Source organism: Oncorhynchus tshawytscha, linkage group LG02, assembly GCF_018296145.1.
Source record: "Oncorhynchus tshawytscha isolate Ot180627B linkage group LG02, Otsh_v2.0, whole genome shotgun sequence".
NCBI classification, from domain to species: Eukaryota; Metazoa; Chordata; class Actinopteri; order Salmoniformes; family Salmonidae; genus Oncorhynchus; species Oncorhynchus tshawytscha.
In genome coordinates this window covers 33,397,055-33,414,668 of record NC_056430.1, presented here as the reverse complement: position 1 = coordinate 33,414,668, position 17,614 = coordinate 33,397,055, and the positions used below count along the sequence as shown (strand labels likewise).

Below are 17,614 nucleotides of genomic sequence, written 5' to 3'. Positions count from 1 at the left end.
TCCTGTCAATCATTCTCAAATGGAAGTGCTGAAGCTAAACTCTCTTTCTTAACCCATCTCTGACTGCTCACAGGAAGTGGCTAATGGACAGGCCACTCAGCCACTTCATGTCTCTATTAAATCTGGAAATAAAATCAACCTTATTTCTCCCTAACGGCAGAGACGTTCAGCCTGGTTTCCCCCCATACAAAACACTACAGAATTCTGTATAAGACAAGGCCCTATATGGACATTCTACTCAGTTGCCCTCTAGTCTATACAAACCCCTGCAACCCCTTTACACGCAAAACATCTTTCCTTAGTGTACCAGACTTGAAGCATACACAATTCCTTCCCATCAAACTACACATAAGGACTGAATTGACACCAGTGGAACTAAGGTATAACTTCAAAGAGTAAAGTATTAACCTTTAAAAAAATGCCTTCACACATAACAGGCTTGTTCTACCATTACCAACCACTGAGTACACCAGCACCCTCAGAGGTATTTACCTGTTGAGAGTAAATTGACCTAATGCAGCCTCCATGTTCTTGATAGGGGAGAGGAGTTTAATGAGGGGTGCTGGAGAGAAAGAGCTGTATTCAAAGGACCAAAGTGCTCATGTATCAATTCACACAAATCAGGAGAAAGTAAAAATAAGCTTTTAATTGAGTACATAACAGCCTTTGATAGTGAGGAAGGAACCAGGAAGGGAAGGAAGGCTTCTACATCGACTAGATCAAAACCAAACCATTTCACAAGTCAGCAAAGTAGAGTAAAATGATTACAAACACCAAACTTAAACAAATTAAAGCTTCCGTCAAATCGAATAAAAAAATAAAGGTAAAAATAAAATAAGATTTGGATTCCAGAGTGAGATCATAGTTGCTGAAACTATTGGGATCTTTTAGAACAGAGTGAAGCTCAAACTGAGCATTTCATGCTCCTAATGCCTGCTAGCCTCAGACTTAACTCCTAAAACTATGCAAGGGCTTGGGGCCAGCTAAAACAAAGCTTGACAACTACATCCTTTTTTCTCTTATCTTATATACATTTTTCTGCAATGCGTTAACTACCAAAAATATATTTTCAGACGTTAAATGCCACAGGCTGCAAACAAAACCAGTTTGGAAAACATAGTTGATTTATTCTATATGTAGTTTAACAATTATTCTTTAATGTGAACCTTCGATAACACAATTCTCTCCTCCATGAGGCTGCCTATGTTTGAGGAGAGCAAGTGTGTGTCAGGTCACTACGACAGCTACACCTTGTACTTTCCATGCCTACAAGGGTGGTAGTCATGGCCTCCGTGGTGACCTTCCCTGTCGTCGTGGTCATATGCCGTAGAGCTGGGTGGTGTTGCGTCGGATCGTGGTGAGCACCGTGGTGATGCTTTCTCCCTTCAGAAGGCTGATCTCACGCAGGGTGTGTATACCCATGCCTGGGTGGGCAAACCTACAGACATCTTTACTAACCTACCGGTACACAGAGAACCAAAACGATTTACATACATGCACTGTCAACCTTAAACTTTCACCTGTATACGCCTAGCTTGTGAATCGGTGCCCGTCTAACCACCCTCCCAAATGTGTGTTGTCGTGTGGTGTTTGTGTGTACCTGTCGGGGCAGGAAATAGGGTGCGTCTGTCTCCAGGAGGATGCGGTCGAGGGGGATTTTGCGGACCGCGTCACGGGCCTCGTATGCGCTAGGGTAGGTGATGAGAGCCGTGAAGCCCACACACAGGTTGGGAAACTCCTTCAGGAAGGGCTCGATCACCGGGTAACTGTTGGTGAAACAGTGTCTGTGGAAAAGAAAGGCAAATGTAAGTCTAAGTTTAAGAAACATTGCCTTGTAATTCTGTTACCAAAAACAAATGTTTTAAGACATGCTCCAGTACTTTGGCGACTAGTAAGTATATATATAGTTTTTTACCTCCCGCTTTAGGCTGGATGTTACAATGTGTAGTTCATACATGCATAATCTATGAGCAGAATTACTGACTTACCTCTATTAGCCACAAAATCCTTAGTTTGAAAGTGACTGTTTTCTGGAAGCTGTGTTGCACCACTTCCCCTACATTTCCCCCCCATGTGGACCAGCCCCTAGCAATTTGAGTTCCAGCCAATGAGATTCAGCCCCTCACCATTTGAGTGACAGCTAGCAAGAATCACACACAGTAGAGCGAGAAAGAGAGCAATGACATGGTGCACAGATTTTTTTTCAGGGACCACTTTTGGCTCGTGGGTGCTACTTTCAGAACTACTGGCTAAAAAGAACACAAAAGTACTGGAGAATCCCTTTAAGATATTTTCTTATTTCTCTCCCTCATGAGGGAAGATAATAAAAGTTCACAGACTTATAACAAGTAATGGTAGACCTACCAATTAGATTTACTGATATCAAATTCTCTTGTGAATTATTACGTGATTAAAACTCGTCATTCTGTTAGTAACAGAATTACCAAAACAGTAATGGAAATACAGAACTGAATTGGCTACAATGGGAAATCATAGCAGCCACAAACAACAAGTTGTGTCACCTGCTACTGTTTTCCCTTCCACTGGCATACTGTTATGTTCAGCTCAAAACTGTTTGGTTTATGGCTGCTTTGTGTTAAACCAAGTGTTAAAACAGTCCGTCTCGACAACCACTCCCTCTCCAGTTAATGTCACCTCCCCCAGCTCCTACCGACACCAACACATGAGCCCCCTCTTTTTCCATTTACTGTTACCAGCGTCTGTTACCAGCACTGACCGACACCAGTCGTCCATTGACGTTGAAAAGTAGTTGAAATTTGGTCAGTTAATGTTAACGTCCACAAATGGACCGGACCAAATCTGAACCTATCATAGATATGTTTCACAAGTTTGGACAGCATAGTACAGTGAGAGCACAGTAGAGTACAATCCAATACATTAGTACAATACAGTATATTGTAATGTACTAAATTATACTGTAATCCACTCTACTGTACTATATTGTACTGCACTCTTACTCTACTCTGCTGCAATATCTAAACTTGTGAAACATGGAGAATGACATTCATATGCATTTCTGTGTAGTACAGATCAGGCACCTATGATGTAAATCCATTTCACTTACTGTAGTTAAAAAACAAAGCAGATATTTAAGTTTTTGGAAAAGGTGGTCGCATAAAACACTGAAGAACATTTTACCATAATTCTGTTAGCAAAGTTATCATCTGCACAGTTCTTCCACTAAATTTGTTTTTGTAGATTTTTCTGTGGAAGTTGTCTTCCAAGGACTACTTTGAACGTGTTGGTTGTTTAGCAACAAAACCGACGTGTGCGCGACTATGGGGCAAAACAGACGAGGTTGGCTTAGACTGTTGACAACATGTAAACTATAGTTAGTCCCCAATGTTTATTGAAACATACATTTGCGGAATGAGCACTTCTCAAATACATTGCTAGTTGTTGCTCATCTAGCTAGAAAATTGTTTTTCCATATTAGCGTAGATGTGACATCAGTCAAAACAAGACATGGTATCAAGAACAAGAAACCTACAATTCCCCACATGGCAGCTCCTTGACATTGTTGATAGCCATCTGGCCATCCAGAATCACTACACAGGCTTCTGCCCCATTGAAGCGTGCGCATTGTTTTCCTGATGCTAACCCTATAGAGTTGTATGGATTATTAAACTTTGAAATCAATGGTTTTTGTTCGGCACACATTTTAAAAGTGAAACAAAAAAACAGTCAAATTGTAATTCTGTTACTTCGAATTCCCCCATGAACAGTATCAGTCACACACACACGCAGACACTGACCTGTGGATTTTGTAGTCCTGGGGCACACACTTCTTCATGATGAGCAGCAGGTCATCATCTGCATCCCTGCAGTGGATCACCAGAGGCTTGTTCATAGCCACAGCCAGTTTCAGCTGACGTTCAAACACCTATAGGGGGCGCCAAACACACAACACCATCACTACCTCAACCAAGCAGCAGGTTATTAACTACTTCAAATAGGTCAGTTGAATGAGAGGGAGAAAATTAAGTTCTGACCATACCTCTTTCTGCCTGGATGTGTTGGTGGAGTTCTTGTGGGAGTAGTCCAGGCCAATCTCGCCAAAGGCTATAGCTTTAGGGTGTCGCATGGCCATTAGAATGCTACGCTCGTGGACCTCAGAGTACTCCTTGGCGAAGTGGGGGTGGCACCCGAACGCCCCCCAGACCAGCTCCTCCGCCAGCAGGCCCTCCCACAGTGCTTCCCGCACCATGATCCGAGGGTTGCAGAAGTCAGCAATGCAGCCGTGAAAATCAGTCGGGAAGCTGCTCTGGTGCAGGCTGCGGAAGCGGGCAAAGGTGCCCCGGAAGCCCAGCTTGCCCCACAGCATGTCCAGGTGGCAGTGGGTGTCCACGAAGCCATGTTGGCTCACCCTCCGCTGGGAGGGGTCGCATGCCCAGATAGGCTCCACCCCCACTGACATTCTCCTGGTGTTGGTGCTGTTGTCATGGCACCTGGAGGGGGAGGAAGAGGGAAAGGAGTGGCCTCCGTCAGAGTACCTTCGGAAGGTCTGTTCACAGGGGCGGTAGGGGCTGGAGAACAGGGGGTGGATTTTGTGTGTAGCAGGCGAAGTGTTGCTGGAGCAAATAGCAGGCTCCCACAGAGCAAAGGGGTCCGGGGAGGAGGAGACACTGCTGGGGGAGCCCCCCATGCCAGTCCTGGGTGTCCCGGGGGCAGGCGGCTGTGCACTGTTTGGCTTCTCTTGGGGGATTTGCTTGGAGGAAATGAACACCGTCCTCCATAACTGAGGGAAGGGCTGAGCTGGGCTCTCACTGGGTGGCTGAACAACACCATTCGGTCTGTTTGTAGAGGGCGAGGTGAGAGAGGGCGCTGTAATGCTACCACTCTGAGCATTCACAGCAGGAAAGTTGAGTTTCCAGGTGTCTGGGTGGTATGTTTGAGGCTTCGTGAAGTAAAGTAGAGAGTTAGGAATGTAGTCCAGAGCAGGTAAGGACGAGTCACTGCTGCTGACCTCTCTCTTGGGCTCCACCTTGGCAGTGGAATGCGATGGAGACTCCTCCTGGGAGAAGGTCTCCACCACCACAGGGTCCTCAACATCTGACCAATCGGGGGAGTTATCCCTTTTCAGCACCACACTCTGAGGTGGAAAAGGAGAGAATAGGGCGATATCTCTATTGAATAATAATATAGGTTCAGGAACAAAATATTTCTCTTAATTGAACCCCCCCCAACCAATTATCCATACTAAACATGTAAATTCCTGCTAACCAACCTTCGGAACCTTTTTTTCCTGTGACTCACCCGTGTGTCTTTTTTGAGACCAGTGTTCTCATCCTGTGTCCCTGTTTTCTCAAACACCATTGGGCGGAAATAGTAGTCTCCGCCCTCGAGGGGAGCCATGTCCTCTGACTCGCTCTCTGACTGGGCTGAGCAGCAGTCCAAGTCAAGAGCCGCGCAGTCGTCTGGTTCCAAACTGGGCATGTTGTCATTGGCTGTGTCCAAAGACTGGTTCTTTTTTGTGGACTTCTTCTTCGCGAAAGAAGGGCTTTTCTCGGCAGTCGCTTTGGCCGGGAACTGCTTCTCTCCTCTTCCCCTGATAGCGGCGGTCAAAGCCTTCAGGTAAATGGCCTTCGACCCCTCCTGTGGGGTCCGGTCTTTCCTCTTCAGACCACAGGCTGAAGGTGTAGGTGAGGAGACACGGCTTTCTGACTGGGATGTTGTGTCCTTGAGTACCGCCTAAGGAAAAAACAAAATTGACAAAGATATATCCAATGGAAGCAACACCAGTAAATGACATGTAACACTGGCCATCTGAGTTCATGTAGGAGAAGAGGCAAAGAAAGATGACATTTGGGATTTGGCATTTGATTTACCTTGGACTCAGAGGGAGTTAGATCTTTCAGACATTTTCTGGAGAGATTCCTGAGCCCCTTGATTTTCCCTGTGAAGGGGTTGCTCCCGCTGGGGTCGTCTGACGAGGTGACCTCCTTTCTCTTGGGTGTGTCTAGGCAGATGCCCTCCAGCTCTCCCAGGCCAGCCGACACGTTCAGATCAGGGGCAGTTAAAACCTCACTGGGCGACACACTCCAGCGGATGGGCTTGGGTGCGCCACCATTGCTCTTGCGGAACTTTGTAGGTGAGCAGAGTGTTGTCTGTAGCCAGTCAAACTTTACCTTCTCTCTGTTGTTGCTGTCCATCTCAGACACCCTAGTCAAAAATACAAGCAAAAGAGATGTCTGCATTATTAGTCACTAAGGTCAAACAATACCTTCCAATTGTCTTCAGAACAAGCACGAGGTTCAGTGATTTGTATCTTCCCAATGTATCAGACACATCACAATTTGAAAAACACCAATGGACAACAATTTGTTAAAGTTCAGTTTTACCCTGCAGAGCTGTTTCTTCCAAACGAATTATGTTATTTTCTGTAGAAACAGACCTTAAACTTTGTTCTCCATTTGTCTTTCCAAGAGGGTGAGCACAGAGGCATCATTTCTCCCTAATGAAATCACAGAAGGAAAAAAGATGGATAACAAAGTTTCCGTTCTGTTTTAAGATGTGAAGTTTTCGACTACAGACAGGCTTGTTAGCTAGCTAGCTAACTAACGTTAACCTTCACAAATCAACATGGGTTTCTTTCTCACATCTCTGGACTGGATACTGTGGCTAGTAAAACTCGGTCTGACATGTAAATTGCAGGGTTCTGCTACCATGCGTTAACTCAGTTGCTACCTAACCTAGCTAGCTAATGTTACCTTCCTAGATACCTAGCTTAATATGTTAGCTCGGATCACATCACTTTGTTATCATCAAAATGGGTACATTACCTAATATAACATCTGATATAAGACTGATCAAATATTAAAACATTTATTCGAAGTGCAATTCAATCGGAGACTATATAGCTAGCTAGTTTAACAACTTTACCTTCTATTAGAATTCTGATGACAGAAAGTATCTAACCGTAAAACAGCCACGTGCGCACTGATGAGCAAATCCACGTGACTGATTTGACGTCAAAGTGACATTTGTGATTGATTCATTGGTTGGGGTCTTTGCTGATGAGAAAAAATGTATGTTAAGCTAATATTCTTCAAGGCACCCCAAAATCAAGGGCACATTTTGGGGGGAGGATGACTGACCCTACAAACTGATCTAAGGTCAGATCTTGCGTCGTTTCCTAGTTGTTTCTGGAAAAGTAAACTGATTCTAGATCTGTCAATTTGCGAGTTCATATGAAATCTTTCAATCCCTGCTATTTTGCAAGACTCCACTTGACAGTGTTGTTACTACTCGGATGAATGAATAAATGCATGAATATTCTTTGCACAGATTTAATTAGTCATGGTTGTAACAGTCTAGTGTAGGTCGTAGGAGTCAATAAATGATCATATCTTAGCCCACTATGTTGTCAGTCTGGTTGGTATCAGGTATAACAATTATTAAAGATATAGCTATGTATGCCATCCATCTAATTCTCAAGGTTAATTGGACAGATCTAGAGACCACACCCACCATACAGCTGAAACATTACATTTTAGTTTCATATGACTGAATTCTAGTAAAACAATTGAACTGAACTGATTTGAACAAAGAACTGATTCAGTTCTGAGAGGTTAAGAGGGTCAACATAGATAAGCCTGTTTGTACTACTGTCCCCCAATCCTCTCTCCTTTGACTTTGTATCAGTCATCGGTAGTGGTGTACTACAATGTAATTACAAGAGACCCAATACAAATAAGCCAATATTTGGGTCAGATAAGGCAAGCTCAAGGTGTCCACATGCTCTTGATGGAAGAAACATATCAGATTGTTCATAGGTGAGATACTTAGCTATTGCCAAGATTGTATGATTGACAAGATAAGTTGGTTACAATTAGTGTGTATAATTCAACTGTCTCCTAACGGTTGATAAATGGGAATAAAACCTGAAAAAATGGTACTTGGAAGTTTACAATCTTGGCAATGTCATGTATAGTGATTGACAGCTTCAGAATATGATTTCTGGGGAAACTTAATAAACCTCTCAATAATAGAATCTACCTTTGAAGTCCTTTAATATTATTAATAATTTCTCATCTACAAACACTGTTTCATTCAACCATCAGAGTACATAATTCATACTTGGTCAGTAATAGTATTTAAAATTACTGACAGAAAAAATCAAATGTATGAGCACAGCAGTGGTGTAACGTACTTAAGTAAAAAATACTTTAAAGTTCTACTTAGGAAGTTTTGGGGTTATCTGTCCTTTACTATTTATATTTTTGACGACTTTTACTTCACCATAAATTTTCCCTGACACCCAAAAGTACTCGTTACATTTTGAATGCTTAGAAGGACAGGAAACTGGTCCAATTCACACACATATCAAAAGAACATCCCTGGTCATCCGTACTGCCGCTGATTTGGCGGACTCACAAACACAACTGCTTCGTTTGTTAATGATGTCCGAGTGCCTCTGGTGATCCATAAATGTAAAAAAAAAAAAATTAAAAAAAATGGTGAAGGAAGTGATAATGCCGCTGGAGGGGATGGCTGCCCTTTTACGAGCTCCTAACCAAATGTGCTATTTTTGGGCCAAGCTTCCTGCCATCCAGGACTTACAGTTGAAGTAGGAAGTTTACATACACTTAGGTTGGAGTCATTAAAACTCATTTTCAACCACTCCACACATTTCTTGTTAACAATGTATAGTTTTGGTAAGTCGGTTAGGACATCTACTTTGTGCATGACACTAGTCATTTTCCCAACAATTGTTTACAGACAGATTATTTCACTTATAATTCCCTGTATCACAATTCCAGTGGGTCAGAAATGTACATACAGTAAGTTGACTGTGCCTTTAAACAGCTTGGAAAATTCCAGAAAATTATGTCATAGCTTTAGAAGCTTCTGATAGGGTAATTGATATCATTTTAGTCAATTGGTGGTGTACCTGTGGATGTATTTCAAGGCCTACCTTCAAACTCTGTGCCTCTTTGCTTGACATCATGGGAAAAACAAAAGAAATCAGCCAAGACCTCAGAAGAAAATTGTAGACCTCCACAATTCTGGTTTATCCATGGGAGCAATTTCCAAACTCCTGAAGGTACCACATTCATCTGTATAAACAATAGTACGCAAGTATAAACACCATGGGACCACGCAGCCGTCATACCGCTCAGGAAGCAGATGCGTTCTGTCTCCTAGAGATGAACGTACTTTGGTGTAAAAAGTGCAAAACAATCCCAGAGCAACAGCAAATGACCTTGTGAAGATGCTGCAGGAAACAGGTACAAAAGTATCTATATCCACAGTAAAACGAGTCCTATATCGACATTACCTGAAAGGCTGCTCAGCAAGGAAGAAGCCACTGCTTCAAAACCGCCCAGAAAAAGCAAGACTACGGTTTGCAACTGCACATGGGGACAAAGATCGTACTCTTTGGAGAAATGTCCTCTGGTCTGATGAAACAAAAATAGAGCTGTTTGGCCATAATGACCATCGTTATGTTTGGAGGAAAAAGGGGGAGGCTTGCAAGCCAAAGAACACCATCTCAACCGTGAAGCACGGGGAGGGGGGCAGCATCATGTTGTGGGGGTGATTTGCTGCAGGAGGGCCTGGTGCACTTCACAAAATAGATGGCATCATGAGGTAGGAAAATGATTTGGATATATTGAAGCAACATCTCAAGACATCAGTCAGGAAGTTAACGCTTGGTCACAAATGTGTCTTCCAAATGGACAATGACCCCAAGCATACTTCCAAAGTTGTGGCAAAATGGCTTAAGGACAACAAAGTCAAGGTATTGGAGTGGCAATCGCAAAGCCCTGAACTTAAGCCCATAGAAAATTTGTAGAACTGAAAAAGCGTGTGCAAGCAAGGAGGCCTACAAACATGACTCAGTTACACCAGCTCTGTCAGGAGGAATGGGCCAAAATTCACCCACCTTATTGTGGGAAGCTTGTGGAAGGCTACCCGAAACGTTTGACCCAAGTTAAACAATTTAAAGGCAATGCTACCAAATATTAATTGAGTGTATGTAAACTTCTGACCCACTGGGAATGTGATGAAATAAATAAAAGATGAAATAATTCATTCTCTTTTCTATTACTCTGATATTTCACATTCTTAAAATAATGTGGTTAAATGACCTCTTAAATGACCTAAAACAGGGAATTTTTACTAGGATTAAATGTCAGGAATTGTGAAAAACTGAGTTTAAATTATTTTGGTTAAGGTGTATGTAAACCTCTGACTTCAACTGTACATTTGCAAAATAAAAAATAAAAACTGTTTGCACTTTCTCGTTATGGGCTATTGTGTGATGATGAGTAAAAAATTATTTAATCAATTTTAGAATAAGGCTGTAACTTAACAAAATGTGTAAAAAGGGTAGGCGTCTGAATACTTTCTGAATGCACCGTAAGCATTTTTTAAATGAAACACTTTTAGACTTTTACTCAAGTAGCATTCTATTGGGTGACTTTCACTTTTACACAAGTCATTTTCTATTAAGGTACTTTACTTTTACTCAAGTATGACAATTGGGTACTTTTTCCACCACTGGATCACAGTAGCAAGAATACATGAAAGACAAGAACGATTTAGCAAACTTCAAACATTGAAATTAGCAACAGATTCTCCTTCTTCAGACTATTGGTAATCCCAGGGTTTTTTTGGCTCCAAATCTGTGTCCATGACCTAGAACATTTTGAGATACATCATCACCAGTCACCTGGGTAGGTGATAAGGTCAACATCATCTCCAGGGAGGCAATGTATTCTATCATAATTTAGAGTCATGCTGTTACTCTAAAATATAGGCACTGCTTTGGGTCTCTCAGTGAATCAGTCAGAAACACTTTTATGGAGACACCAATCAAATCCCCTGCAAAGTAGGCAGGTCAGAGAAGATAGTATTCCTATCAAGCTGTATGTTAGCTGACATTTCGATGTGTAGGCAGTAATACTGTATTTCCTGTAGTGTTAAACCCTGGCATGCACTCACTAACCCGACACGAGTCAGATGAATTTAGACAAGAGGTCTCAGAGGAGCAAATGCAGAGGGATTAAGGAGTCTGGAGCAGAGGGAAAGGATGGGTCTCAACTCTGTGGAGCAGAGGGAAAGGATGGGTCTCAACTCTGTGGAACAGAGGGAAAGGATGGGTCTCAACTTTGTGGAGCAGAGGGAAAGGATGGGTCTCAACTCTGTGGAGCAGAGGGAAAGGATGGGTCTCAACTCTGTGGAGCAGACGGAAAGGATGGGTCTCAACTCTGTGGAGCAGAGGGAAAGGATGGGTCTCAACTCTGTGGAACAGAGGGAAAGGATGGGTCTCAACTCTGTGGAGCAGAGGGAAAGGATGGGTCTCAACTCTGTGGAGCAGAGGGAAAGGATGGGTCTCAACTCTGTGGAACAGAGGGAAAGGATGGGTCTCAACTCTGTGGAGCAGAGGGAAAGGATGGGTCTCAACTCTGTGGAACAGAGGGAAAGGATGGGTCTCAACTTTGTGGAGCAGGGGGAAAGGATGGGTCTCAACTCTGTGGAGCAGAGGGAAAGGATGGGTCTCAACTCTGTGGAGCAGACGGAAAGGATGGGTCTCAACTCTATGGAGCAGAGGGAAAGGATGGGTCTCAACTCTGTGGAGCAGAGGGAAAGGATGGGTCTCAACTCCGTGGAGCAGAGGGAAAGGATGGGTCTCAACTCCGTGGAGCAGACAGAGGGATGGGTCTCAACACTGTGGAGCAGACAGAGGGATGGGTCTCAACACTGTGGAGCAGACAGAGGGATGGGTCTCAACACTATAGAGCAGAAAGAGGGATGGGTCTCAACACTGAGGAGCAGACAGAGGGATGGGTCACAACACTGTGGAGCTGACAGAGGGATGGGTCTCAACACTGTGGAGCAGACAGAGGGATGGGTTTCAACACTATAGAGCAGAAAGAGGGATGGGTCTCAACACTGTGGAGCAGACAGAGGGATGGGTTTCAACACTATAGAGCAGAAAGAGGGATGGGTCTCAACACTGTGGAGCAGACAGAGGGATGGGTCACAACACTGTGGAGCAGACAGAGGGATGAGTCTCAACACTGTGGAGCAGACAGAGGGATGGGTCACAACACTGTGGAGCAGACAGAGGGATGAGTCTCAACACTGTGGAGCAGACAGAGGGATGGGTCACAACACTGTGGAGCAGACAGAGGGATGAGTCTCAACACTGTGGAGCAGACAGAGGGATGGGTCACAACACTGTGGAGCAGACAGAGGGATGGGTCACAACACTGTGGAGCAGACAGAGGGATGAGTCTCAACACTGTGGAGCAGACAGAGGGATGGGTCACAACACTATAGAGCAGACAGAGGGATGAGTCTCAACACTGTGGAGCAGACAGAGGGATGGGTCTCAACACTGTGGAGCAGAAAGAGGGATGGGTCTCAACACTGTGGAGCAGACAGAGGGATGGGTCACAACACTGTGGAGCAGACAGAGGGATGGGTCACAACACTGTGGAGCTGACAGAGGGATGAGTCTCAACACTATAGAGCAGAAAGAGGGATGGGTCACAACACTGTAGAGCTGACAGAGGGATGGGTCTCAACACTGTGGAGCTGACAGAGGGATGGGTCTCAACACTGTAGAGCAGACAGAGGGATGGGATAGATTGCACAGCTGGATCTGAAATAAAAGAGACTTAAGGAGAGATGTCACTCCCCTCTCTGATATGTGAATGTGAATGTCACACAGTCCACATGTCATATACAGTGAGCTTCAAAAGAATTGGGACAGTGACAAATGTTTTGTTGTTTTGGCTCTTTACTCCAGGAGTATGGAATTGAAATGATACAATGACTATGAAGTTAAAGTGCAGACTGTCATCTTTAATTTCAGTGTATTTTCATCCATATCGGGTGAACCATTTAGAAATTTTAGGGGAATTTTAGGGTACAAATTCACTTAAATGTGTATTAAACTAGTAACATTTGTAGTATTTGTTCCCATATTCCAAGCATGCTGTCACGCCCTGACCATAGTTTGCTTTGTATGTTTGTATGTTTTGTTTGGTCAGGGTGTGATCTGAGTGGGCATTCTATGTTGGATGTCTAGTTTGTCTGTTTCTGTGTTTGGCCTGATATGGTTCTCAATCAGAGGCAGGTGTTAGTCGTGTCTCTGATTGGGAACCATATTTAGGTAGCCTGTTTTGTCATTGTGGGTTGTGGGTGATTGTCTATGTTAGTTGCTTGTGTCAGCACGGTTGTTATTATAGCGTCACGGTTGTTATTATAGCTTCACGGTTGTTATTATAGCTTCACGGTTGTTATTATAGCTTCATGGTTATTATAGCTTCACTGTGGTTATTTGTTTATTGTTTTGTATAGTTTGTTCAAGTGTTCTCTGTTCATTAAATTCACAATGAGCACATACCACGCTGCATTTTGGTCCTCCGATCCTTCCAACTACTCCTCCTCAGACGAGGAGGAGGACGACGATCGTGACACACGCTGTGATTACATCAAGCTTTTGACTCTACAAACTTGTTGGATGCATTTGCTGTTTGTTTTGGTTGTTTCAGATTATTTTGTGCCCAATAGAAAATAATGGTAAATAATGTATTGTGACATTTTGGAGTCACTTTTATTGTGAATGAGAAGAGACTATGTTTCCAAACATTTCTACATTCATGTGGTCATTACTGGGATTATTGATAGTCCTGAATGAATCATGAATAATGATGAGTAAAAAAGTAACATACGCACAAGTGTCATAACCCCAAGCCATGCTAACCTCTCGCCATTACAATAACATGAGAGTTTAGCATTTTGGGGGTCTGTAACTCTCCCAATACTTTTGTAGCTCACTGTAGGTTGCAGAAATTGTTGTGTGACCAGGGAGACATAAGAGGGGGGGGGCAAATGTCTGTTTACAAGACGTACACATTTAGGGGTCTTCTTAGCGGAAACCCCTCTTGGTGTGGTTGTTGTACTTGTTCCCATACTGGGGCTGGTTTTGGAGAGAGGTGTTACCCCCCCAGAGTACTATGGGACTCACCTAGAGGGAAACACAACAGCATGACATGAGGAAAATATGCCCCCCAAAAACCCCAGCCTGAGCTCAGTTTGATCATAGCTTTGACCTCATTCATTATTTATCGCCAACAGATCATAAAAATAAATAGAAACCCCGGAAAGGACTTACCTTGTGCCTTAGCATGTGCCAGATCATTTAGGTGAAGCCTCAGACATGTCTTGAGTCAGGGGAGGAAAATGATGGTCGTGCGCGGGCTCTAAACCAGCTGGACACATCCCATACAAATGAGGATCTAGGGACAAGGGCAGGGACGAACAATGTTTTTAATGGAATAGATTATCTTTATGTTTTTAGGGAACTCACCTCAGTCCCCAGCACAGTAGAGCCTTATTTCAACCTGCTGTACCAAGCTACTAACACACTGGACCCCAATACCCAGTCTAGCAAGAATACCTACTGTAAGAAATACCAGTCACCAAAAACTAGACAAACCTACATACTATACAAACCTACAAGCTGCAGAAAGAGACTAATATATCAAGCAGAGCAACAGCTGTCAGCTCAGAGACAGTCAGTACACAGTAAAAGTGAGTTTGAAAAGAGTCTCTGCCACGCTTCTAGTCAGAGGACCTTGAGGTAAAGACAAAAGTAGTTGAAGTTTAAAGAAGTATTCACAAAACCTGTCCTCTGGGCTCTTGTCGTCAAACAGCAACATAAGAGAAAGGCCTAAAATAACCACAGTCAGTGTCATTAGAGCCAATTTAATTAAAGTAGAGATTTCTCTTCAAACATCCACCTATTACCTTTTGGAGAGACTGGACAATGACTCCAGATGTAGTGTCTGAACAGAGGATAGTATGCTAATGTAATTCAAATCTTATATAAGATGGACTGTGTTAATGAGATGTATTTATTGAATGTTATTTGATGATTGCTGGCATGAACAGTTATGAGAAAATCTTGTCATATGTTTAGTTAGTTTGCTCAGGGGTACAGTACAATTCTGTGTCACCATGGCAGCTGGCATTGAGAGCAGATAGGTGGGTACCTTCATGAATATAACATTGTGATTTACAAATCATTCTAAGGGATGAGTTTCTATGATTGTTTTACTCAATTATTCATGTAGGACCAAGAGATTTACAAACAAAAATGTTGAAGTAAACCAGAACTGCATCAGTGTGTTATGAAACAGTCTAATCTTTACTAATGGGATAAATGCACAAATTCACATGACATATGCATGCAAGACTGAAAGCCTGCAGGAAACCGTTCATCTTCTATTCTATATCTGATTGACGTCATTGGTAATCTACAAATGGTCGCCAGGGTTTTTAAAAGGTGGAAATCAAGATAGGAGGCAGATAAACATCCACCACAAAGCGAGAACTCGATCTTTGTCTGTGATGCTGGGTTTTTGTGTTGTTTACCCACGTAAAGGACTTGGTGGCATAAGATATTTCCACATTTTCACCCATGAGATACAGACTTTCGGAAGTGCCTCCCTACAGAAAAGTGCATGCATGTATAAACGACAGCTATTTTGGTATGAGAATCACTATTAAAACATTACCAATGTAGCCGTACCTAATCTAGCTGTGTCTACATATAACCCTGTGGTAGATTATTTTATCCACACTTGGTACATGTCAGGCAGATTAGCTGTGGCATTGCGATAAGACTGAAATGGTCCAATAGTGAAGGAAAGAAGAGAGATGATTGGACTCCCTGTTGTCATCTGACGTGACTGGGGTCCCAAGTGTTCTTCCTTTTATCCTCTGCCTGCATGTTTCTGCAACTCTTCTCACAAAGACAGGTACAGATTGTGTTTCTTCGTAGCCTAGTAACAGGTCCTCCTCTATAATTTAATATCTGTAGCACAGGTTTCATATCTTCTGATGTGAAGCTGCATAGAATGCACACATACACGCACACACCTATAGACACTATAGAAAGGTACATACCTAACATACATGAATGGAACATCCATAGATCTGAACATAAAAAACATAATGGTTTGTCCTTAGTAGAAGAAAACTGTCGTATATAATCCACAAGAGGTTGGTGGCACCTTAATTGGGGAGAGTGGGCTCGTGGTAATGACTGGAGCGGCACCAGTGGAATGGTGTCAAACACATGGTTTCCATGGTTCCCAGGTGTTTGATGCCAGTCCATTTACACTGTTATGAGCTGTTCTCACATCAGCAGCCTCCACTGATATAATCACTATGCTTTTTTGCATTTATCAGGAAGCTTTTTTATATTACCACCTAAAAGGAATGTATCAGGTGTGTTATTATAAGTTCTGGTACTTAGTGTTGGTAGGTAGAAGCTGGTGCAGAAACAGTGAGCAACGGGGAGTGCAGTACGAACCGACACAGGAGAGGAGTAATAAGAGGGGGGATAAACTAGGCAACAGAGATCCAGCACTGAGAAATCTTACATTCAAATTACATTTTGAGTGGTATTGTTTCAGCAAACCCCATCTGAATGCTGAGGCCATAGAATTATACACTGAACAAAAATATAAATGCAACATGTAAAGTGTTGGTTCCATGTTTCATGTGCTGAAATAAAAGATCCCAGAAATGTTTCATACGCACAAAAAAATTAAATCTCTCAAGTTTTGTGCACAAATTTGTTTACATCCCTGTTAGTGAACATTTCTCCTTTGCGGAGTTAATCTAACCACTTGACAGGTGTGGCATATCAAGAAACTGATTAAACAGCATGATCACTACACAGGTGCACCTTGTGCTGGAGATAATAAAAGGCCACTCTAAACTTTGCAGTTTTGTCTCACAACACAATGTCACAGATGTCTCAAGTTTTGAGGGAGCGTGCAATCGGCATGCTGACTGCACAAATGTCCACTAGAGCTGTTGCCAGATAATGTAATGTTAATATCTCTACCGTAAGCTTCCTCCAAGTAGTTTTAGAGAATTTGGCAGTGCGCCCAACCGGCCTCACAACCGCAGACCACGTGTAAGACATAAGCTACAGACAACGAACACAACTGCATTTTATTGATGGCAATTTGAATGCACAGATACCGTGACGAGATCCCGAGTCCCATTCTCATGTTATTCGTCCGCAGCCATCACCTCATGTTTCAGCATGATAATGCACGGCCCCATGTCGCAAGGATCTGTACACAAGTACTGGAAGCAGAAAATGTACTAGTTCTTCCATGGCCTGCATATTCACCAGAAATGTCACCCACTGAACATGTTTGGGATGCTCTGGATTGACATGTACGACAGCATGTTTAGGTTCCCGCCAATATCCAGCAACTTCACACAGCTATTGAAGAGGAGTGGGACAATATTCCATAGGCCACAATCAACAGCCTGATCAATTTTATGCGAAGGAGATGTGCTGGCTTTATAAGGCAAATGGTGGTCACACCAGATACTGACTGGTTTTCTAATCCACACCCCTACCTTTTTTAAGGGTATCTGTGACCAACAGATGCCTATCTGTATTCCTAGTCATGTGAAATCATATTTTAGGGCCTAATTTGTTTATTTAAATTGACTGATTTCCTTATATGAACTTTAACTCAGTAAAATCTCTGAAATTGTTGCATGTTACATTTATTTTTATCATTCTACTGTATTTCTGTGGTGG

At 42.9% G+C, this 17,614-nt stretch overlaps 1 protein-coding gene across 4 annotated transcripts; it reads right to left on the bottom strand.

Moving 5' to 3' along the window:
* Positions 1-626: 626 nt before the first annotated feature.
* On the bottom strand, positions 627-7,010 carry tatdn2 (TatD DNase domain containing 2). 4 transcript variants are annotated; one of them, XM_024377713.2, is made up of 8 exons: positions 6,904-6,999; positions 6,363-6,475; positions 5,850-6,183; positions 5,278-5,712; positions 4,019-5,113; positions 3,777-3,904; positions 1,601-1,784; positions 627-1,458 (listed from the first exon to the last, which is right to left on the bottom strand). In XM_024377713.2, exons 3-8 carry the CDS (start codon positions 6,171-6,173, stop codon positions 1,318-1,320), a joined length of 2,307 nt encoding a protein of 768 aa, XP_024233481.1. In that variant the 5' UTR covers positions 6,174-6,183; positions 6,363-6,475; positions 6,904-6,999; the 3' UTR covers positions 627-1,317. The 4 variants fall into 4 exon arrangements, with proteins under 4 accessions (XP_024233481.1, XP_042153011.1, XP_024233466.1 ...); XM_042297077.1 differs by having other exon boundaries at positions 6,416-6,475; XM_024377698.2 differs by lacking the exon at positions 6,363-6,475 and having other exon boundaries at positions 6,904-7,010.
* Positions 7,011-17,614: the final 10,604 nt, after the last annotated feature.